Below are 25,462 nucleotides of genomic sequence, written 5' to 3'. Positions count from 1 at the left end.
TTTTGTAGTTCCAAAAGGAGACTGAATGACTAAAAATTCACAATCTTGGCCCAGGACGGTGGCTCACATCTTTAATCCTAGCACTCCTGAGACAGAGACGAGCAGATCTCTGTGAGTTTAAGACCAGTCTGGTCTAGTGAGTTCTAAGCCAGTGGGGACTACAAAGAGAAACACTATCTCACTATGACACACTATAGCTTCCACGACAAGATTTTTTTCTTTTAAATTTCATTTTATTTTTACGGGGGAGCTTGCAAGGTCAGAGGGTGGATATGAAGGAATGGGTAGACGAATGGGATTGGCGTGAAAGATGTGAAATCCACAAAGAAACAATAAAAAGTTAAAAAATAAAATAAAATTGGTATCTCAGTAGAACAAAGGTACATAGGCCTTTCAAGCTTTGACATTATTTTATTGTCATCTTAAGTCCAGCATCTTACCAACTAATAAGACAACTGCTGACCTTCCTAACACAAGAGTGGGATGATCAGGCGCTTGCTTTAGATGGGGAGGAGTGTCTAACCGTGAATGGTACTCAACATCGCTGCCCAGTAACTGCAGCAGGAAAGCCTCGGAAGGCCTTCAGAAAGCCTCGGAAGGCAAGGATCCTGTTGGGTCAGCACTACATATCAGGTTTCTACATCCAACAGGGTTTAAATATATCTGTCACCAGTGGAAGCAAAGCATTTAGAGAAGAGAAAACAAACGAACAGTCTGCAGACTGTACACTAAGTTGGGAGTGAAGATAATTAACAACAGAAATGCTAAGTATTTACATGACCTGGGGTTTTTAGAAACTTTATCACAATGGGCATATTTAACAGACAAGAGAGCACTTACTGTAATAAAGGTACACAAGGGTTGTTGGAAGTTGTTGGGATAGATTCATGAGGCATTTTGAAATGCATGCTTTGGTTTGTTTTTTGAAGATTCTTTATTTGTATATTTTGCCTGCATGCATGTCTGTGCCAAAGGGGACCAGAAGAGGGCATCAGATCCCCTAGAACTGGAGTTATAGCAGTTGTGAGCTATTTGAGGTGGGTACTGGGAATCGAACCCAGATCCTCTGCAGGAGCAGCAAATATTTTTAACCAATGAGACATCTCTCCAGTCACCAAACTGAATGCTTGGTGACAAAATGGAAAGAAAATTTTAATCTCATTAATTAACAGAAAAAAGAAAATCGGTGGAGAACCAAACCTGTGACAGGATAGCTTTAATTATGCGGCGACCAAAAAGTGAAATTTTAAACACATTACCCGCTATTTCAATGGTGGGATGTATTCTTACAGTAATGTGGCACTCTTCCAGTAGCCATACCGCACCGGTATGCACATCAGCAAATACGTCATCCTTGAGGTAACGTGGTCCACAGAGAGAAAAAGAAGAGAGGGTAGGGACAGGACAATTTCTACGCCCGCCACTTTCTGTAGACCTCCACAGCTTGCTGAGGTGCGTGGCTTTTCACTGTTGATGGAACAATTACTGAAAAACAGGTCAGGAGCTGTCTATGAGTCAGCTGCCTCAGGTGGGTGCCGATAGCATCACAAAGGCCATTCAACCTGTATTTCCAAGGATGTGGACAGCTTTCAGTGTCCAGGAAACTAAGCTCCTGACTGGTGAATTTCAGTTTTCCTAAATGTTATAAAAAAATTTTTATGATAGGTTTTGAGTTTTTTTTTTAAACATTCCTCTCTTCTCTACTTTCCCACTTACCAATTTAACTAATAACAAGCACTACACTTCATTAATCAAATAATCCAGAAACACAGTATTAGGAAGAGTTTTAGAAACACCCCAAATAGAGGGTCAGGAGGTTTGTCTAAGTTTTCTGTTTCTGTTCTTGAGTTATCACATGCCTACATTTGAAAACTAGGTGAAAACCTATCCTTTGGAACCCATCACCCTCTCAATTGCACCCCAATGTGCTTGGTGGCCATCTGTGACGAGTTTGATGTTTCCTGTATCTACCAGTACAGTCTGACCCAATGGACCCTGCGCTAATCTCCAGGGCTTCCAATTCCACAAGACCTTATTTGAGCAAATTAAAACCTCTGCCAGAATCTGCATGTTTAGACAAGCTTTCTTGTCAAAACTGTCTTCCAGGAGAAAGCCTTTAGAGAGAGTATAGAGCTCAACCATTTTAACAAAATCAAGCCACTCTCTATAAAGGAGAAGAAATGGAAAATAAAAATGATGGAAACTCACAAATCTATAAGGAAGTAGCTGACGGTAATTGTCCAAAGTGTCAAAGGGGGTCACTTACATTTCTTGAGCAACCAATAACTTTTTCAAAAAATATGTTTTCATTTTATGTATATAGGCGTTTTGCTTGTATGTATGTCTTTGTACCATGTGCATAACAGTGCTCATGGAAGCCAGAAGGGAACATCTGATTCCCCAGAACTGGATCCACAGACTACTGTTTCCTGCCGTGGATGCAGAGAATTGTACCCAGGTCATCTGGAAGCGCAGCTAGTGCCCTTAACCCCTGAGCCATCTCTTCAGCCCCAACACAGTAACTTTTCATCCTCGATCCTCCCTCCATCTTCCCATCCTAATTGCTAAGTTTCATCTTGCCAGCAGGAAAGCCAGATGTGCTATTGAGAATTTTTGTCCTCTGAGAAATTATCTAAGATAAATACAGAATGAGAAGGAAGAAGTGATTGTTGCAGAGCACATATTTAATAAGCCACAGTCCTGACGTGTAACAGGAGGTGTTCAATAATACATAAGAACTTCTTTTTTTTTTAAATTTTATTTATCTTTATTTTATGTGCATTGGTATTTGCCATGAGTATTGGGTCCCCTAGAACTGGAGTTACAGACAGTTGTGAACTGTCATGTGGGTGCTGGGAATTGAACCCAGGTCCTCTGAAAGAACAGTCAGTGTTCTTAACTGCTGAGTCATCTCTCTCCAGCCCAATGTAAGAACTTCTGACCAGGGACAATCAGTATGAAAGTACGGTCATATAGTTAAAATAAAGAGACAAAAACACACATACAAGCTTCCTTGAATCCATGTGAAAACTAGTGTTAGGACTTAGTACCATGATGTTAAATTCTAATGTCCCTTTTTTAAGTCAATAGTGCTACTGTTAATTTTTGCATTTCTGTTCAGGGTTGGTTTGTGTTTTTGTTTGTGTGTTTGGTCTTCTTTTTGTGGGTAGTGCTGGGCACTAAACCCAGGGTTTTGTTCATGCCTTTTACCACTGAATTATATCCCTGATGTTTTTCTTAAAGAATCAATATTTGGGCTGGAGAGACAGCTTAAGGGTTAAAAGCACTTCTTGCTCTTGTAAAGGACCCAGGTTCAATTCCCAGCACCCACATGGTTGCTCACAGCCATCTGTAACTCCAGTCTCAGGGAACCAGGGCCTTCTTCTGACTGCCACGGGTGCCAGGCAATGTACGAGGTGCACAGATACACCTACTGGCAGAATGTTTATACATACAAAATAATTTTATAAAATAAGTTATGTGTCCTTCTAACAAAGAAACAAACAAAACCCCCAAAGTCAAGAATCTTTTGTTGTTATTGTTCTGTGGCCACGAAGATCAAAAATGTCAAGATGGCATTATATCAAGGCTTACTTTAATTAGTAAACCCTATTTATTTTTAAAGAAATAAACCCACCTCATACTTGTGGTAGTATTTTTCTCCTCTTATTTTGGTATTTTAATTTAGCCAAATGAAATGTATCTTTAATTCTAAGTATTTCCTTTGCAGAGAAAAGATGGTAGAAAATATTTAGAAACTTTTCTAGAATACAAAAATTCTTATCCTGTGTGGGCGGAAAAAAAAAAACAAAAACACTAAAAAATGTGATTGAACTTCATTTTCAAAATCCCATTTGGAAAATATTTGTAAACCAGTATACAAACAGAAGGCTGGGTAATAATTATGACTGGGTAAATATTAAGCCCTTACATTTCTAAAATGGGTCATAAAGAACAAAAGATCAATGCTCCCAACAATCATTTTTCATAATTAAGTAAAGCTTGGACAAAGAAGTTTTAAAGAAAGAGGTAAAAATGAAAAGTATTTTAAAATATAAAAATGCACCTATTTTAGGCATAACTAAGGATAAATTTAAAACACCTATAGTTTGGAAAACTGAAAAATTATGACAGTACACAGCCGTAACAAGAACATGGGGAATAAAATGTGCAGCAGAAGGGTAATCTTTTTTAAAATTTTTTGGAGGTTATGATATAATTATAGCGTTTCTCCCTTCCCTTTCCTCCCTTCAAGTCCTCCCATATGCCCTTCCCCACGCTCCTTAGAATTCAGGGCCTCTTTTCTCACTCATTGTTATTACATACATAGATCTATCTACATCTACACCCTTAAATATAATCTCTTGAGTCAATATAATGTTACTTGTATGTGTGTTTTCAAGGCTGACCATTTGATACTGGACATGTGTTCTTCCCTGGGGAAGACCACCTCGCCCACTCCCAGCTTTTCCTGATTGCCCATAGCAATTATATTCTTAAAGGAATACAGCTTGGGTATGTTCATATATAAAATGAGTAATGTATAAGCCAGGAATAGTGACTCATATCCGTAGTCCCAGAATTCAGGACTCAGCCATTCCACTTCCAGTATGTGATCCAACAGTCACAGGTATATAAAATATGTATTATAGAAAATGATTGCATTCAAATTTTATTATCTCAAATTTGGAATGACATGCACGGCCCTTCCACTAATCCTAATCCAAGTAACAATATATCAGGAAAAGGCAATATTTAAAAAGTACATTGATATTCTGTCTCACCCCTGTCAGAACATCTATCATCAGGAAACAAGTATTGGTGAGGATGTGTGGTGGGGTGGGGGAGAAGAGACCCTAACACACTGATAGTGGAAATGAAATTTAGTAAAGCCACTACAGAAATCAGTATGGAGATTCCTCAAAATGTTAAAGTTAGAACTTCTGTACTAACCAGCAATACTACTCCTGAGTATATACCCTAGGGATTCCACATCAGCATTCCACAGAGATAGCTTCACATGCATGTGTATTGTCTCACTGTTAATAAATAGATAACTTATGAATCAGACTCAACGCTGATCAACGAATGAAAGTATAGAGAAAATATTATGTATACATATACATATGTGTGCACGCATGCTCACACACACGCAAACACAAACACACACACAAACACACACACACACACACACACACACACACACACACACACACACACATGCCAATATAGCATCATCTTGCCACAAGAAAGAAAGAAAGAATGCCACCACAGGATAATGGTAGAAACTGGAGACCACCTTGTTAAGTGAAATAACTCAGTCCCACATGTTTTCTTTCATATATGAGATGGGAGGAGCAGGCAAGTAGAAGTTAAATGGGTACTATTCAGAAAGTGGGGTGAGAAAATGGGGAGGGATAGAAAAAAAGGGTCACAGAGGAGATGAATATGATCTAATTACATCACAGGCATGCATAGAAGTTTCAACTAATACATCCAATGAATAAAAAATTTCCACCAGAATTTTGAAACACAAAATAGGAGAGTGCAGCATACACAAATACCCCTTTCATGGTGGGAGGCCATGAAGAATAGTGGGTGTGTGTATGAATCTATGCACAGGCAATATAACAAGACATATAAGCAAGACAATATGAGCAAGACACATAGCTTTACTTCACTTCTTAAGTATACAGTTGAGAGGGGCAGGGAGAAGAGAAACTTCTTTGGTATTACCCCAGAGTGGCCACATCTTCACAGTGCAAATGATACTTTACAGCAGTGATTCTCAACCTCCCTAATGCCTCGACCCTTCAATACAGTTCCTCATGTTGTGGTGACCCCCAGCCATAAAACTATTTCATTGCTACTTCATAAATACAATTTTGCTACTGTTAGGAATCATAATGTAAATATCTGTGTTTTCCGATGGTCTTAGGAAACCCCTGTGGAAGGGTTGTTTGACCCAAAAAGGGGTCGCAACCCACAGCTTGAGAACCACTGCTTTACAGAGATCACCCTAATTTGCTGCACCTTGCCATCTAAGTATCTCTTCCAAGGAAGCTGTGCTCCAATGTCAAGACAATGCCTGGGATAAACCTGTGAAAGCATGTGTATGACCCTAGCCCCGCCCGGTCTTTCCATCCAACATTACCTTCGGTAGGATACTGAGGTAGGAGGACTCATTGGATGTTTTCAGAAATCCAGATGAGGATGGTGGAGGCGTCCTGGTGAGGTCACCAAGCAGTTCATCATTCCTGCTGCCCCTGGGGGCCAGGAAGTTGGCACTGTGACTGAGGCTCCCGAAGCCGGCAACGTCAACATCCTGAAGAGAACCCTTCCGATGGCACCGGTACCTGACGTCGGGGCACACCAGAGCCTCCTCGAACACAGACTCCTCATCGGACAGCTGCAGCTTCTCAAGCTCCTTGTTGATTTTCTGTACATCAGCCACCGTGGTGCCAGCGGACAGGCGTCGACCTTCGGGCTTCGTGTACTCAGCACAGAGACTGAGGATGGTCTCTAGCCGCTGCCGCTCCTACAGCACGGAAGGAAGCAAGGTCACTGAGGGTGACAGACGGAGATGATTCCAGACCGACTGTGGAACTGGAGGGCGCATTCATATACTGATCCACAGACGACCTTCCTCCTGCTTGTCCTCCCTCCCTCCCTCCCTCCCTCCCCCCTCCTTCCTTCCTTTTTGAGATAGGATCTCTTGCTGTATATCCTTAAATTTATAATCCTCCTCTCTCTCTCTCTCTCTCTCTCTCTCTCTCTCTCTCTCTCTCTCTCTCTTTTGTTTTTTCAAGACAGGGTTTCTTTGTGTAGCTTTGCGCCTTTCCTGGAGCTCCTCACTTGGTAGCCCAGGCTGGCCTCGAACTCACAGAGATCCGCCTGGCTCTGCCTCCCGAATGCTGGGATTAAAGGTGTGTGCCGGCTGAGACTAGTCTGGAGGATCCATACCTGGCTTCTCACACCTTCTATGGATGAATTTAAGGCCCGAGATGGAACTGTTTGTGATTCCTGGTTTCTCCTCTAAATCCGGCACTAGCTGCCTGACCTTCACCTGTATATACCTGGGCTAACATGCATCAGAGTCCAATAAGCATCCCCTTGATTTATCAAGTCTCCAACGCATTGGAGATTTTTCTTTCAATCTCCATTTCCTATGCAGTCTTATTTCCCTCCTTCCTAACTCATCTTTAACAACTAGCTCTTCCAACATCATGCACTTAAAAATGAGCACTCTAACTTCACAGAGAAATGTTCTTTTACTGTTAGACACACCAAGAGAAAAATGGCATTTAAAGTATCTTTCAATACACAGGCTTTGTCTGTAACTTCATTTTTTCCCTTACATCGACCATTTAAAATGACTGGTCACCATGTAAGGGTCTTCTTTAGTTCTTCATATGAATAAAACTACCTTTTAAATGTAGGGAGGGGGCTAGAGAGATGGCTCCATCAGAAAAGGCATGGACTGACAAGTCGGGTGGCCCGAGTTCAATCCCTAGGACTTCCATGATAAAAAGAGAGAGCTGACTCCTGCAAGTTGTCCTCTGACCTCCATATGTGGGCTGTGGCATGTGTGCACACTTGTGTGCTCCTAAACACACACACACACACACACACACACACACACACACACACACACACACATAAATAAATAATATAGAATTAAAATGTATAACTGTTGCAATAAAATAAAGAACATTTCACATCAATTCCAGATAGAATGGCATCAATATAGCTCAAAATCTAAAATTGACCATGTGATCCATGTAGCTGGAAAATAAAATGATAATTTACTTAAAAAAAAAAAAAGGCTACAGGCTATCAAGGTCTCAAATAATACCACTCACTAACTGGTTCTTCAGAAGACTCCATATAAAAACACAGACATTTATAATTTAAGCAAATTAATAACCTAGTTATGAACAGCAGGAAATAATTTACCAAGTGGTTCTCATAAGCCTAGACAGCCTTGCCTGGGGTGGGGGGCCTCACATAAATATAAAGCCACGATGAAAACAGGAACCCAGCCCAAAGACCATCTGTTGTGATTAAAGTCTACCACATTGGAAAGAGACTTCACAAGCCCCCCACAGAAAAACACTTCACAAACTGGCAATCAGTAATAAAACAGGAAGGTATTCAGCACACTCTGCTGCTTCTTCTCATTCCAATCACAGCTCATTTGTGAAGGCAAAGTCTGAGTTAGTTCTTAGTCGCAGTAGTAACAAACAGAAATAACACACCACAGTGGTTCCCTGGTTTCCATTCAGTGAACTAACTGACGAAAACGAGAACTCAAAGTGTATCTGACATCTGTGAGCCCTTTGAAGTGTCCCCCTCCCTCTAAAAGAATAATAACTCCATCAAAAAGTCCATTGAACTGGTCCCTGTAAACGCCCACCTCCCCGTCACTGCTTGAACTTCTGGGCTCCAGCTGCAGGTCTGTCCTCATGGCCTCTTCCCAGGCAGCCACTCATAGCTGGACAAGCCTGGCTCCTTTCATCCAGGATCCCGGGCCCTTATTTATCTCTGCAGCTGCCACCAGCTGCCAAGCCCTACCCACCTCAGCTCTATGGCGAGGCAGTAGGGGACACAACATTTATTGACTTATTTTAAACTCTCCCAACAATAAAGAAAAGTCTACACAGGAATACATAAAAAACACTCTGCGAGGGTGTAGGTAGAGGAAAGGGACATAGGTTAGTTATTTCTTCCCCTCCCTCTGCAACATCTGTACCAGGAACTGAATCTCCAAAGAAAATCCCCCTCTCTGCAATTTGGGTTTATGCTGAAGCATCTAGACTCACTCTCTGTCTTCATAGACCACACAGGATGCCTTGCCATTTGGGATTATTTGACATTACTGATTTGCATTTTTTTAGGGCCCCAGGAAATGGTATAATCTTCAAATGAAGGAGAGGTACTCTTGCCTAGACTAGGAGACACAGCAACCTTCCTCCCACATCTCCTTCCCAAAATAGTTGCCTTTGCTGCCTGAGCTGTTGCTTCATTTCAGAGGGAATAAATGATCCCATCCCTAGGATGGATGCTATTTCAGACAGTGAAATGCAGTATTCAAAGGCTTGTGCACAGGAAGTTTGGTCTACTGGTATGTGTCTCGCTATTCTTATCGCTCCATTCACAGCCAGTCTGTCCAGATTGAATCAGACACACACGCAGCCTGGCTGCCCACGAATCTAAGAAATCCATGTGGTGCCGAGACACACTGGCCCCTTGAAAGCTACGCCAAAGAGGAAGAAGCTGATGCTCGAGAAGTGCGTCAGAAGGGAGACTGCAGAGCATTTCAGAAAGCACTCTCCAGGAAGCCTTTTAAGGAAAGCACTGAGCTGAAGTGACCCTCTAGATACTTCTCCCTTCAGCTTGATCCATTCTGGTGTCTGGTTCCACACTAGTCAACACATGGGGAATCCTTTGCTTTTCCTGTATGACCTCAAGCCAGGGCACAAACCTCTATCATGAAACTCAATTTTCTTTGAAGCTTTGTATAGCAAAGTGCAAAGCAGAAGGTGTGCCCCTCTGAGATCTCCAAATCATCCTACCTAGTATCCCACATTAGTATTCTCCCATTTAGAAACTGCTGGCTGCTAGTCCAGATGCCAAAATTACTGTGAGGCTAAGCATATAGAAAGCAAAATGACTGTAAAAAAATTTTCTCTCTTCTTTCTAATTCTCCCTTCCCCCATTTCTGTATCCCACATACACCAAGGGCATTTTGACAGGGTCATAATAGCTCAGAAAATACAATGACAATATGACTCTGCAATTCTTTGACCTTAGACGTTAGCATGTTTTAAAGGTGTTGAGGGCTGGTAATAAATTTTTATTTCCAAGCTTTCTACTTCAGAAGAGTATTTCTGACATTGCTCTATTATTATATGTCCTAGATGGGATAGTAAAAGCATCCATTCCCCTGAAGCCAACATCTGGTGGTCTAGCCCACAAGACTGGGAAAATACTGAATAAATAAATTGTGTAGAAAACCAGCTACCAATGCATAAACAAAAGTGAAATGCCTGCTAGTGATTTGTTACAATATGCTGAGTCAATTATTTCACAGAACAAAAAGTGTCACCCTGGAGTAATTATATGAGTTAGTCAAAAGAAGCACTTTTCTCTCTTCAAAGGATCTCTTTTGACAAGGGATATTTCTCTCTGTCTCTCTGTCTCTCTCTCTGCCACTCTCTCTGTCTCTCTGTCTCTGTCTCTCTCTCTCTTAATGCTAGGGATTCATGGTCTCCATAATCATGACTTTGGTAAAAGTTTATTAAGTTACTGGCTTCCTATTGGTGTTTACAGAATATGTAGGTGAAAAAAAGGGTCCCTTCTTCATTCATATTTTAATAAGAGGTACAAAAAAGTGACCAGCTACAGAAACAGCAGTTCACAGAGGCTTACCAAAAACCCTCCGGATTAAGGATGGAAATGTAACTCAATGGCAGAGCATACAAAGATCTAAAAACGACTGGCAGAAGGTGAAGAGCTAGACTTAAGAGCATGTATACAGAATTTCCAGGATGCCAGGAGCATGTGCTAATGTCTCAATTAAGTAGGCCTGGCTTGGTGATGGCAATGTATGCCTGTAATCCCAGCATTTAAATACTTACAAGTCTCATGTGTGTGTAATTGTTCCTACATTTAAATCCCTTGAGGTTAATAACTGGGATATTAACATTTTCTCTTTTGGGGCACAGTCAAAATGGTTTTTCTCTACTCATCCCCAAATTACATGGTCCTCAGATTTCTGCTGGCTGATGAAATGCAAGAAGCAATGGATGACACTCCTGTATAACAAGCTGGTAAGACTTATTACATGGCTTCCTTAGCTATGACAGACTGACCCTACCAGCTAGTGCTGGCTCTATCAGTCTTGTTTCCAAGAGAGGAAGCATGGAGCAGAGGTCTCAACCAACCCACACTGGCCATGAAGTATATGGAAGAAATAGATCTATGTCATTTCAAACCTCTGAAATACATTGTAACCTTATTTCCTATTATGAATCCATTAGAAATCCATTATGACTGATAACCTGTGCTTCACTTTATCAGGAAACTGGCCCAAAACTTGGAGAGAAGGGACACAAGGATCCTGGTAAGGAATCCTCAGTTATTTACTGAATAAACATCTAGCTTTGTCCAAAGAGAGACCTTCATCTAGGGTAGGGTTAGTAATATCTAACAAACATTGGATGGAGGTTGGATACTGCAGAAGGACTGATCATGTGACTTTCTATGGAAGCCTTGGGTCAGGGTCTGCCACTCAACAAGAAGATTAAAACTACAATGAGGCACGCCCACATGACAAAGTCAATAAAAATTCTATGGACAATAGAGTCTCTGGAATCCATATACCCTGTCCAAGGCCAGTAGAAAAGTTCAACCTGACTCCCCTGGAGAGATGACGCAAGTACCTCTTCTGTTACCCTCTGGACTCTGCCCTGTGTGCCTCTTCCTTTGGCTGATGTCTATTGATTCCTTTCTCAAATGTCTAGAACTGTAACCATTATTACAGTCTGCAGAGAGTTCTGTTAGAACTTCTAATGAATTATTGACTCTGATGCTAGCTTAGGGAACTCCTGGACCTGCAGGTAGTGTTTGAAATCAAGTGCTGGGTAGAGAAAGCATCATTTCACCTTGTAATTGGTCTTCCCATTTACCCAAACTCACCTTTCTACTGTTCTGATTAGCTTGGGACAGACCATCTGATTAAGTGGTAGATAAAAGTAACTGGTTCTTATTGTTTGGTTTTATGAATTACCTTCATGTGACATTCAACATTGAACTGAGAATATTATAGACTGTGAAGTCTACTTTCAGACTCATAGTCAAGGAAGTACCTCATTCTACCACCTTTGGTTTAAATTGTACTGACCCTGTGCCCATTAGCAGGCTTGAGCGGGAATGGGGCACATCCGCAGGACTGAGCTGGAATCTGTGCCATCAATGGGGCTGAGATAGAACGGGGCACATCTACAAAATAAAAGTTCAATAGCTTTATGTGGTTGTGTTTACTTGGGAGGCAACTGCAGGTTTTTGGAAGGTGGCAAATATTAACTGATCACAACTTCTGTTATGTGAAAATTGCTATGAAGATTTTATATGAATGCAGATATTCTCTTCCTATGTATTAATAATAGTCATGGGAATAAGACATAAACAAATAACCAAGACATTTAGCTCCGATTTTCAATATCCCTTCAAGATACTAACTACACTGAAATAAAGCAACACATTGCCTAAGGAGATGGAGACCATCGTGCTTAAATGTCCTATTCTTCCTCCTCTGTCCCTTCCCGTCACTGAGTCACTGCAGCTAAGCTCACAACTCAGGGCCAGCCCCCTGGAGTTTGAATTCTGGTTCTGGATATACCTTTGCAGCTTCCTGCAAGGCAAGTGCCTTGTGTTTCAGTTTAGTGTTTAAAACAGGGTACCTAGAATGTGACCACTACAGCACCGTGCTCAGATGAGACTCCTCTTTCACTGTTACAGTAACCTGAAGGAAATCTCCTGAATGTTTCACTGTTATTCACTCCTCTACGCCCACCAAAACAGACCAACATATAGTTCCCACAGTACCTTAAATCCAATAGAGAAGATTCTAGAAAGAATATTAACAAAATCCATTTTATAACGTACATTTCATCCTTGACATAAAAGCTGGGGTGCTACTCACGTTGCCCTAGGCTCTGCCTTAAAACTTCAGCAGTTGGCTGAGTAATCCCATCATGCAAATGCCTGAGCAGTTTGTCACTTCCTGTCTTTGCTTGTACTCAGAGACATTCAGCTCTTGGAGCATCATGTCACCAAGCAGGTCTCCAAACATGCATTTTACCCTTACACACATGAGTGCTACGTCTCCTTTGAACCTATTGCTTCGACTTCTATTTCTAGCTTGCCTCTATGTTAGAAGGGACTAGTAATTTAAAAAGATGTAAGTAGAAAAATATTTGAACTATTAAAAATGCATTTAATTATTAATACATGTAAAAGGGCTGTAGTGTGTAAGCATAAGCCAAATAAACCTCCTCCTCTCCAGGTTGTTTTCGTTCATGTTGTTTATCACAACAATAGAAACAAACCAGGAAAATGCCCATGAATGAAGTGATGTGATACGTGTATGTTTCTTTGCTTCTTGAAATACCAATCAAAAACTTTAAAAACATTGTCCCTTGCAAATCTTCCCATGAGCCTTTCTACAGTGTGGAAATACACATTATCACATTAACCCGAAGTCACTGAAACCTGTTCTCCTAGGGAAATCGGTTTTTAAAGGCAGATCTATTAAAAGGCTTCTAATTTAAATACACTAAATAATTTGCAATGAATGTGAGGGTCACACTTACTGAATAGTCAGCAGCCCCTCTCAAGTGCTCAGGTACTGTTGGTATCAATAAAAATATATTTTCAATTTTCTTTTAGTTTTTGCCCACATGGTCCATGAATTTTTTTCCCCCAGGGGCTTTGTTTCTTCTTTAAAAACTAGTGTTTCCTCCCTTACTGAAAAGTCAGCAGGCCCCTTTCAAGTGCTCAGGCTCATATTGATATTGATATATTATTGATACCAAGTGTTGATATCAATAAAATATATTTTCAATTTTCTTTTAGTTTTTGCCCACATGATCCATGATTTTTTTTTTTTTTTCAGGAGCTTTGTTTCTTCTTTAAAAACTAGTGTTTCCTCCGTAACTGCCATAATGGCATTCAGGGCTCTTTTCAGTCAAGGCAGCCTTCTGTATTTTAGCATCCAGCTGGAGAGTGAAAAGCTTTGATGATTCAGAGTCCTCAGCAGTCACCTTCTGAGAAGCATTTCTAAATGCATGGCGCCATCAAGAGGCAGTGGCCTGTACTGCCACTGTAATAAGAACATAGGGTTGCTCTCAACCATAGACGAGCCTGTTTTAACAGCCACTGCCACAGTCTCTTGCAATATAGAATCACACAGGTTTTAGCTCCGCATTGCCCTCATGTGAAATCATTAAACGGATGTGAACCGCTAAGCTTCCCTCCATACTCCTTTCCTGCACATCTGTCTCCAACAGGAGAGGAAGAAGGATAAAGCTTGCCAACTCTTTCTTCTTTCAGTTCACAGAACTGGCAGTCCTAGTTTGCTAATGATTGATCCTTCAATATTTAATGAATGCATACGTATATGCCATCAATTTTTCATTTGAAAGGTGAAGAGAGGAAGCTCTCACTTTGTTCTCCAATGAACATCTCCAAGATGGTTTGACGATAGATAATATTCTATATATTACCCAGTGGTTATAGATTTATTTATTTAGAGACCAAGGAAAGCTGTTTACTTAGAAGCAGCTTATTTGGATATAGGCAGAACTTTCAACCTAATTTTGTTCTGCTGGATGCTGTGTACTTAATTCCAACTTCTTTTTAAAAAGCTTTTCTTAAAGTAAGAAAGTTTAGGATGACTGTGGCTCACATTTATGGCTTGCATGCTATTTCTAAGCTAGGTCCAGCAGTGCCCGAGTGGAAGAAAAGATGGAATGGTGGGGAACCACTGGCTACTTCAAATGCAGAAGCTAATAAAGAAAAGGTTCCACAGAAATCACTCAACTTATCTTTCAGTCTGAACACAAAGAGACGAAGAGTAATCAGCTACTGGTTATTCTAACCTAGACTACAAAAAGACAGTCATCATCTCTGGATATTGCTTTAAAAAACTGGAGCCACTGAGTTCATTTGTTTCATAGACCAACCTCTCACACCCTAGGTTTTGCTGTGGGATGGTCTGTATGTCAAATCTGTTGCTCTGATTGGTCAATAAATAAAACACTGATTGGCTAGTAGCCAGGCAGGAAGTAGGTGGGACAAGGAGAGAGGAGAATACTGGGAAGCAGAAGGCTGAGGCAGAGACACTGCCAGCTGCTGCCATGACCAGCAGTATGTGAAGACGCCAGTAAGCCACCAGCCACGTGGCAAGGTATAGATTTATGGAAATGGATTAATTTAAGCTATAAGAACAGTTAGCAAGAAGCCTGCCACAGCCATACAGTTTGTATGCAATATAAGTCTCTGTGTTTACTTGGTTGGGTCTGAGCGGCTGTGGGACCGGCGGGTGACAAAGATTTGTCCTGACTGTGGGCAAGGCAGGAAAACTCTAGCTACAAGGTTTGTATCACACCTCTGGCTAACTTCCCAAAAAGCACAGTCAGGATGTAGCAAGCAGAAGGGCCATGTCAGGAAGGGGAACTGTTTCAGGGGGACTGGGAGGACAAAGCCATCTTCCATACTTAAGCTTGCTTTCATGTTCCAAAGACTCTCTTGATAAGATAAAAAAGATTAATGCTGCACTAAAACAACAATAACCATTCTCTTAGCATCAGATTCTACCTCTTCTCCTATCCAACCAAGAGATCTCACCAAGTTTAATTCAGCCCAGCTCTGGCACAAAGGAATGGATGCCTTAAGCTGTTTTGCTGGATCTGGGGTGATAAGGAGACAGGGAGAGCAGGAACGAGAAGAGATGTGCAACACATCTACAGATGAAATGGATTTGGCCTCCCCGTGCTCTTCCTCAGTTTTGGATTTCTACCCAACTTTGTCTTCATGACAAAATTGAATAATATTAGCCACCAACTCTCTGATCTTTAAAATAGTGTCTGTGTTTGCATCAAAGGACTGAAAAACATGCAAATGGATGGTATAAACACATTTCTTAAATATGTTCAATGACACTCTTATTTAATTTTGGAAACATCAGATTTATGATCTAATCAGCAGTGCATAAACAAGATTCAGGGACTTGCTGGGAGCCACAGCCTTGGTTCTCATATGGCTGTGGAAAGCACCAATCCTTACTCAAAACAACAACAAAGAAACAAATTCATGATGGTTTGTCTTGATTGTCAACTGGATTGAAATGAGAGACATCCAGATGAGTAACATGTCTGGCCATGTCTCTGTTCGCATTTCCAGAGATGACTGGCCCGAAAGACAACACCAGAGGGTCAATTTCTCCTATGAATATTGGTGGCACCTTCTAAAAGGATTGGGGCCCCAGTAGGACAAAAAGCTAAAGAAGGAAGAAGCCAGTCAGCTGAGCTCTGCTCTTCCTGGGAGAAGGCATCTATTGCTGCTGTCATCACCCATGGATATCAGATCCCAGCTTCTTCAGCCTTTCAACAGGTCTCACACCAGCAACTTCACAGGAGAGCTTCCAGGCCTCACCCTCAAACTGGTGCTCATCATTAGCCCCCCTTGTCCTGAGGCTGCCAGCTCTTTGGACCGAGAAGCTACACTAGGTTCTCGGGCTCAGCACCATGCAGAGGGCCATGATGGGACTATGGAACCTTCAGTCATATGAGCCAATATACTAAATCTGTGTGTGTGTGTGTGTGTGTATGTGTGTGTGTGTGTGTAATAATATATAAAGAGGTAGACAGGCAGACAGACAGACAGACAGACACACACACACACACACACACACACACACACACACACTATTGTTCCTGTTCCTCCAAGAATTCCTCCAAAATTTCTAAAATAAGGAAAAATAACTCTTTTCATCTTTTTTTTTTTTCAATTGAAAGAAAAACAGATCTCATATTGTCTAGGGACCAAGGGTGCAACCAACAGCCACAGAATGCAAAGCTGGACTGGATGTCAAGCTGGACAGAAAAAAAATTGATTACTCTTTAAAAAAAAAATGCATGTGAGACCCTCTGGTTACTCCAGTTATCAGACTGTGAGGCCAATCTCCAGTATTGAACAAGACAAACACTAGCCTAGCCACTTACAAATTAAAATTCTTTGATTGTATAAAATGGTGTAAGAGATACTACAATCACAAAATACCTTTCAAATATCAAAGAACTGCTTACTCAGACATGTCATATGACTATTATGGAAATAAAGATATGTGGCTTTCAAACAAGCTAACCTTAGCTTCAGGGACTCTCATAGACTATGTTTAAAAAAAAATCCAGAAAACCTCATTTCATGGTGTGCCTCCTAGGAGCTGGCATTCTATTACAATGTGTTTAGGAAGTAAGCATCAACTATGGCCCTATGCAGTTCTAAACCACAACAACCCTGTTTACCAAGCCTTGCAAATGACTACCATCAGCCCAAAGGAAAATACTGCACTACCACAGTGCAATTTGTGGAATCCACTGGTTCTCCACAATAGAAAGCAGATGCTTTGGGCAATGTTGCCAAATAATGCACTTACTTGAGACAGAATTAAGTTTAAATTTTAAATTTTCTCTTCTTTAGAATATCTGGGCCATAAGGGGCCATCACTACATCTGGATGATGGGGAAATATGCAGATATCAAATGGATGAAATCTGATTACTCTATAGTCGTTTCTCTAGCCTGTAGAACATCTTATCAGTCAGTCAGCATCCCAACTCTCTGTGGACCACAACTCAGAATGAGAGAACTGAAATGCCCAAATGGCTGTCTCAAGCTTGACAGACTCACACATACACAATATCACCATCCCAAGACTTCACATGCACACAGGTCAAAACAGCTAAATCAAAGCCCTATACCTGATTTCCAACAAAATCACACAGTGGTGGAGAGGACGTGTAAACCAGGACAGGAATAATGGCTGGAAATGAATAGGCAGCTAAGATGGAAGAAAAAAATGTTAAAATCAAAACTTCTCAACATGGCAGTTGGAGGCTACTTAATATAGACTCGGAGCGATTACATTTCACTACTAGGCCCTGAGAGGTTCATAATTGTGGTTTCATTTTTAATGGTAACTTCAATTATCTTGAGTTTTCAACAAAAATTGAATAAGTTAGGGAAAAAAACCACAATTAAGTTAAAATATTAGATATTGTATTGTAACTGTGACTCCACTTTCTGATGCATGGCTTCCACATTAAGGGGTTAAATAACTCTCGAGTGTTCATCTACTCTACATTCATATCAGAAACTGCAATGTTCAAGTGGATTCACTCTTGGAGTTAATTGACTCTTGATGCCCATGGAGCGAGTGCATGGACCAGGCCCATCTTTTCTTGACTTCTGGAATAAATTCAGAATGTCAGTAAAACTTTGCTCTTCACTGACTGTGAAGTTTCCATTTTCCTGGTTCTCCATTATTGATTTTTTTTTTAATTGGTAGGCAATAGGCTAGATCTGCCCACACGGTGGCTGTCCCCATCGGTGGTAACAGTATTCATGCTTCTGGTTTTTGCTCTGGCCATTAATTTTCTGACACTTAAGACTAAAATCTAGCCTGGACAGGTGAGAGATGGCAGAGCATTTCTTTGTAGTTATTACTTATAATGTGTTTGTATCCAACCAGGAATACATTTTCATATCAAATAAAAGAACAGTGGCCTTAAAGGAGAGGCATTTTGTGTTTTGTTGTCTACTTGAGGCTTGTAACTGAGGAAGTCGAATTCATGCGAAATCCTTGAGAAAAAAGAAATCACCGTGTGGGGGGGAAACATTTTCCTGTCTCTCAAGGACACCAATAAATTAGAATCCAGGAGCCTGCTGTTCGGACTGGTTTATAGAGATTAAAGAGCATTTAAATAAATCTAACAATCCCCAAATTCCAAGGAAACAAAGTCAACTTCTGATACTTTAGTCTTCTGTGTTAAGCAAAAGCCTCTTCCTACCCAAACTAATGATTCACTGGCACTGTTTTTTTATGAGAAAGTGAGTCGGACAGTCAAGGCCAGGCTGGGTGGTGTGTGCCCATAAATCCTAGCAGTTGTGAGGTAGAAGCTTTGGATACATAGGGAGTTCAAGACCAGCATACATTACACAAAACTTTAGTCTGTGTATATTTAGTCTCTATATACTATAATCTCTAGCATATTTCAATTACATATTTTTGTTTTTTATGACCTGGTTGTTCCAGAATTTGAAAGGAGGTAATAAAGATCAGAAGTTAATAGAAACTGAAAATTGTGTGTTTGAAGTACAAATGTTGGTTCCCTGGTTTTTAACACATGAAAATTCTGTCTATAAAAAAGTAATACGAGCCGGCAAGATGGCTCAGCAGGTACAAGGACTTGTGGCAAACATGGGTGACCTTAATTAGACCCCTGAAACCCAAATAAAAATGGAAGGAAAGAACCAACTCTACAAAGTTGTCCTCTGATCTACACACACACACACACACACACACACACACACACACACACACACACTATGGTACATGTGCACACATGCATACACACCATACATACAATAATAATAATAATAATAATAATAATAAAGAAAAGTAATACAATGTTAACATTTGGCAGAAAGTATACTATTGTGAATGTGGTGTACGTGTATATGTATGATGTATGTGTGTACAGTATGTTTATGTGTTGTGTATATATATATGTATGCGGAATATGTGTGTATGGTATAAGTGGTTGCATGCAAGCAAGTATGTGGAAGTCAGGGAAGGATGTTGACTGTCTTCTTCAATGGTTTTCTGCCTCATTGATGAGATAATATCTCTCACTGAACTGGAAGCTCATCAGTTCAGCTGGGTGGCCAGTGAGTTCTCAGAACCTGTCTCTGTCTCCCAACGCTGAGGTTACAGCATGCGAATATATGCCCAGCTTTTTACATGGGTGCTAGAGATTTGAACTTACTTTTTCATGTTTACAGAACAGGGGCTCTTACTCACTAAACCATCTTTTCCAACCCAAAGTTGAAATATATTTATGGTTTACTCATAAAGTGTTTTTTTTTTCAACATAAAAAATGACAAGCACACTGTTCATATAAAACTCAAATTCAGCTGTTTACACTGGAATGAGACTGATTTTGAAGAATTCCAGCTCATGCTTACAAAAAGCAATAAAAATGTGTTCTATGTAAATGCCTTTGGAGCAAAGATTTAGTACCATAATTTTGAAGCATTTCAGCTCATGCTTACAAAAAGCAATAAAAATGTGTTCTATACAAATGCCTTTGGAGCAAAGATTTAGTACCATAAAAAGTAATTTTCAGGCTTAATGCTAATGGTGATATATCTTTATATATTTAAAAAGACAAAATTCTACCATTTCTGAATTAGCTAAACTTTTTTCTTTAGTACACAAAAGAATCAATCTTTTTTAAAAAATTTATTTTTATTTTATAAGCATTGATGTTTTGCCTACATGTATGTCTGTGTAAGGGTGTTGGATCCATTGAAACTGGAGTTAGAGGCAGTTGTGAGCTGCCATGTGGGTACTGGGAATTGAACCCAGGTCCTCTGGAAGAGCAGCCAATGCTCTTAACCACTGGGCCATCTTTCCAGCCCCCAAAAGAATCAATCTTAAGCATTCCAAAGGTCCATGTGTTTAAAGCTATTGGGATTGGTGGAAATTTAGAGCTAGAATCTAGTGAGAGACCTTCTAGTTGTTGGGATTGTGTCCTTAAAGAGGATTGTGGGACCCTGGTGTCTTCCTCTTTTCACTGTATCCTGTCCAGGAAATGGACAGCTTTGCTCTGCCCATGTTCCCTGCCATGACGCATCACCCAGAAGCAATGGGACAATTGAATCCTAAACTGTAAGTCAAAATGACCTTATCTCTTTATAAGCTGTCTACCTCAGGTATAGAAAGAGCATTCAGCCTGGTCATTTGTGATAGGTCTCATTTTATACAATACAACAAGTCATTATTAAGGAAAGGAGATTACAGGTAATAGTCCTAACAATATCATCAAGACCTCCCTAGAAGTTGATCTTGTTCATGACTTATGGAGTTCCAGCCTTGCAAGCAGCAAGTAAAGTCACTACTGGCACTGTCAGGAGCCTTAGGTTGGGAGACTCTGGAGGACCAGAGGAATTCACTAACATTTACATATGCTAAAGATGAAGCTCAAGGCACATGAAGTTCCTGATTGGTTTTCCCATCCTTGTGATACAAGAGTCATTATGCAAAGTACAGAAAGATCTCTAGAGAGAAAAAATTCACAGGGAAGGCTCTCCAGATTCCATAGTAAATTATCAAAGTTGATTCTCTGATATCATTAATAATAGTTGCATAGCACAGTGCAGGTCTTTTTAGTGTCCATGTATAGATATCTGCTTGCTAACTGAATGGCTTTCTGAATTATGTCAGCGAATCGAGCCTAGGCACAATGCTTTTTTGTGATCATGGATTATCTCTAGTGATGACTGATGACAACAAAGACAGTGTCATACTGATACACAGAAGGGACATTTAGTTATCTAGGGGTATGCATGTGCTGTCATCTACTGCTCTTAGTTAGGAAGAGCATAAACTTATCAAAACCTTGACTGACATGTGATTCTTGTTCTGAAATGTCAAACAAATGTTGCATAGTGTAGATGGTTTCTGTCCATATAATACAAAGTTTATTGCACTGTAGGCACAAGTCAATTTTTCCATGTGATTGAGAAACCTTATTCCAACATACATTTTTTTAGCAATTAAAATATCTTGGATAATCCTACACTTTTGTAAACCAGCTCTACCATAGCTTCTCTCACTAAGGAGGTCATTAATCACCAGCGAAGCAAAACAGTCTCTGACATGTACTCATTCTAAAATAAAACTCCCCGAAAAGAGAATGGAAAATTAACCCTTGAATGTTCTCCTTTACCAATGGGGCTGCTGAGGAATTTTTCCTTTCGTCATTGTCCTTTTACTTTCATTATTTTTTCACTTTGAAGCATAAACTCATTTTCAATTGAAAAGAGAGTGAACTCAGTGTATTTTGTGTTTGTAGGAGGTGCTGGATGAAGTAAGAGCACAGCTGAAGCGAGTCTGGTGTTATGTGAACAGTATGGAAAAACCTGAGCGTTGTTGAGATCAAGGCAACCCTTCACCTTTCCAGATGACTTGCTGTACAAATTCTTGTGTTATTATCTCCCTGACAACTTCTGTCTCAAATACATACCAGTGAATTCAATGACATAAGTACCACTATCACTTCCTCTTGGTCTTAGAAAAGCTCATAAGATAGAAGAAAGTCAGCAAAATTCACAACTAGACATTAGTGTTTCTAGTGGTTGTTTTCAATTCCTAGCACATAAGAAGGAAAAGGAGGAGGAGGAGGGAGAGAAGGAGGAGGAGGAAGAAAAAGAAGAAGAAGAGAAAGAGGAGGAAGAGGAAGAGGAAGAAAAAGGAGGAGGAGGAGGAGGAGGAGGAGGAGAAGAAGAAAAAGAAGAAGAAGAAGAAGAAGAAGAAGAAGAAGAAGAAGAAGAAGAAGAAGAAGAAGAAGAAGAAGAAGAAGAAGAAAACAATGGTGAGGGATAGAAGAGGAGAGTAAAGAAAAGAAAAAGTAGCTTCTAGAACTCTGCAGAAACACTAAATAAACATGAGGCTCTGGCTCTCCTGAACTTTGTAAATTTCAAAATGCCCATAGGTGTCCAAAGATATTAGCCAAGGAAGAGTTAGTTACATGGGACTGAGAGCAAGAAGTGGAATGGACAGCAGTGGCTGGTTGGTCCATGCGGGAATTCCATACCCCTACATCTACCCTGGGAGTCTGTCTCCAACCCTGCGGATGCAAGTCAGGGGAATAGTGAGGTCAGAAGAGGAAGATTACCAGTCGCTCCATCTCCTGCTCCCTGAGTCTCTCCTCCCTCTGCCGTCGGTGATAATCCATCAGATCGTCGCGGCCTGAGATAGAGCTGATGCTACTTTTCCGTTCTCGAAGGACAGGCTGGGGAGTTTCGGAGGACTGTCTTAGGCTTTCCAGATCAGAATCATCAAACTCCATAGATCCGCAAGAGAAGTTCCTCCTGGCCACAAGCACTCGGTCTGGTTCTCCAGAAATTAAGGAATGGCTCGGGCTGGTCCCTGAGTATGAAGCCCTGTCAAAGTCATCAGAGGAGGTGGAGGCCAGGAGCATCTTCCGAGCCATTCGAGGGCTGGCAGGGACACTGAGTGTGGAGCTGACGTAAGGATTTCCCTCTGACATTGAGATTTTATAGGGCGGAACCCCTGAGCTTAGAGCAGAAAAGTTAAGGTAATTGTCATTATCCACTATGCTATGAGGTAGATCCTTTTCCCCTAACTGAACTCGTTTGGAATTGCCCAGGGAATTTCTCGGAGGCAGGCTGAGAGGCGGCATCTGGTTGTCCGTGGCTTTGTACAACCTAGGAAGCGATCGGCTGTAGGCACCCATATTACTCAGGCTGCTCCCTGAATACTTCCTTGTTCTCACACTGACGTTTTCAGAGGCTGGCTCCTTGTGCCTGCTTAACCTGGGCTGAAGGGTCAAGTTGTCCTGAAGGTTCATTTTCCTAGCTTGCTTGGGGCTTGAAGGCATGCTCGCTGCCCCAGATCTGCTGGCGGGTGCGGAGCCAGCGCCACTCAAGGAACCTCCATTCCACATGGTCAGGAGCGAGCCAGAGGCTTTTCTTCCTTCCAGGCCCCCGAGAAAGTAGACGTTGTCATGTGATTTATTCCTAGAGCTGTATCTGGAATAGGGAGGCTTCTCTGAGAATCTGGAGGACCTCTCACTGTCCCGACTAGTATAATGATCCAAATCTGCTCTCCCGAGTGGATATCCACTAAGAGAGACTGCAGAGCTGAGGAACGAAGTAGGAGGTTTCATGGAAACATTTTTGTCAGTTCCATCACAAAATTGTTTGCTTCCCTGGATTTTGGCCAAGGAGGGGCTGCTCCTGACACTGGCGCCCAAGGGAGAAGGGCTTCTCTTGGTAGACACAGGTTGTGAGAGGGTTAAATATGAGCCAGAATAGTCTCCGTTGGCTTTAAACTTCAGACTGGATGAATATTTCCGGGGGCTTAGGCTCTCCATCATGTTCTGGGGCTCGATCTCCAGGGAACGGACCACAAATCCTTCCTCTAAGCTACCATTTTGTAATTCCAGCTGCTTCTGTCTGCTGCTACCTTCTGCCATGATATTGCTGGACCCTGTAAAGGGAAAAAAGAGAACGTTTTAAATAAAAAATATATGAAACTCTACTAGGAGCTGAAAAATAAGGACCACTTATCAGGGTTATGTATCTTTGATACAAAAGAAAAATAACTCAAGATGACAACAGTATTTGAGGGAAACAAATCCCCTGTGAAATGATGGCGCAGGATTAGGCTTGTATATAAGGAAGGCAATTTTTCCCTCAGTGTTCTAGTCTTTGGAAAATCACCTGCTTCCTGAATACTTTGCCTATGCCTTAAAGAATCATTCAATAGCTTTTCCTTTAGATGTTTCTGCTAGACTCATTACTGTCTCAGTCCTGAAGAAACAAAATCTGCATCTTGACCGGGGAAGATGATTTATGTTACACACTGATCCAGCATATGGTTCTTTTGGAGGGATGAGTTGGAAGTTCACTTCTTAAGTGCAAAGCTGGAAGCTCCTGGGCTCATCAGAAAGAGGCAAGAGATAGTGGAGCAAAGGTGTTCCCAAGATTGATGCCACATGGTCAAAGTGGCCTATTTAAAACTATTCTATTCTTCAAATCCCTTGGTACCCTTAATGTGCTGTGCTCTCTTGGTAGTGAGCCCTCTTCTCTAACAGAAACACTTTGAGCCTTCTGGTCTACCTATCACACTCCACCCATCATTCAAGAGACAACATAAGATAGTATCTTCCGTGAGTAAATATTTTTCCAAAAATAAGTATATGTTTTGGGTTTTAGTTCAAACATTGACTTAAAGTTTTAATCTATGAAAATATCCTCGAATTAAAACTAGCACTGAAAATGAAAAGGCTTTTATTTCTGAGTGATAGAAACTATTTTAGATACTAACAAAGGAAAAACACAATTTAATGTTAATAAGTAATAAATAATGTTAATAGGGGCTAAGACTTTCCTCTAGCCCTCAGGCACCTCAGAGACTAATGCTTGATGAAAAAGATTATGTCTAGAATTTTTATCTTATATTTACCCACTAACTCCCATTGTTCGATAGGCAAAAGCCTCAAAACGTTTTTCAATCAAGCCTATCCTCATACTGTAGAGGGAAGACTTCATTCTCTTTGCTTAGCCTCAGATTCCCTGGGCAAACTCAAACAACTCAGCATGGAACTGCTTCGTACTCACAGGCTGTGGCCTATACAGAGCTAAAGTCTTTCCCTCAAGAAATTCTACATTGGATTCACTATCCTCCAAAGCTCTATGTGGATAAAGGTTAAAATGCACTTTGTTTTAAGATTTATTTATTTATTATGTATACAGTGTTTTGCATACATGTATTGCATACCAGAAGAGGGCACCAGATCTCACTACAAATGGTTGTGAGCCACCATGTGGTGGCTGGGAATTGAACTCAGGACCGCTGGAAGAGCAGCCAGTGCTCTTAATCACTGAGCCACCTCTCCAGCTCTAAAATGGTGTATTTTCTTCAGCTCTTTTCATATGTATTTGCTACCTCTCTGCTTTCTCTTGCTTGTACTGAGTACAAAGTGTAGCAAAAAAAAAAAAAAAAAAAAATAGAGCACTGAAGTTATACCTAAAATTTGGTTCCCAGTGGCCCTGCTGTCTGGCTCTTACCAAGTCCTTCATTGTC

The 25,462-nt window shown here is 40.8% G+C and overlaps 1 protein-coding gene across 6 annotated transcripts in view; it reads right to left on the bottom strand.

Moving 5' to 3' along the window:
* Window positions 1-25,462, bottom strand: part of Phldb2 (pleckstrin homology like domain family B member 2) — a 235,332-nt gene that overhangs the window by 57,603 nt on the left and 152,267 nt on the right. For all 6 annotated transcript variants that reach the window (XM_037209732.1, XM_037209733.1, XM_037209734.1 and 3 more), the window contains 2 exons: window positions 22,527-23,863; window positions 6,155-6,538 (listed from right to left, as the gene is read on the bottom strand). In XM_037209732.1, the coding sequence (XP_037065627.1) occupies window positions 6,155-6,538; window positions 22,527-23,863 (1,721 nt within the window). The remainder of the gene's footprint in view (window positions 1-6,154; window positions 6,539-22,526; window positions 23,864-25,462) is intronic.

This window comes from Peromyscus leucopus, chromosome 12, assembly GCF_004664715.2.
Source record: "Peromyscus leucopus breed LL Stock chromosome 12, UCI_PerLeu_2.1, whole genome shotgun sequence".
Taxonomy (NCBI): domain Eukaryota; kingdom Metazoa; phylum Chordata; class Mammalia; order Rodentia; family Cricetidae; genus Peromyscus; species Peromyscus leucopus.
Note: the sequence above shows the minus strand (reverse complement) of the source record. Positions and strands in the feature narration are given on the sequence as shown.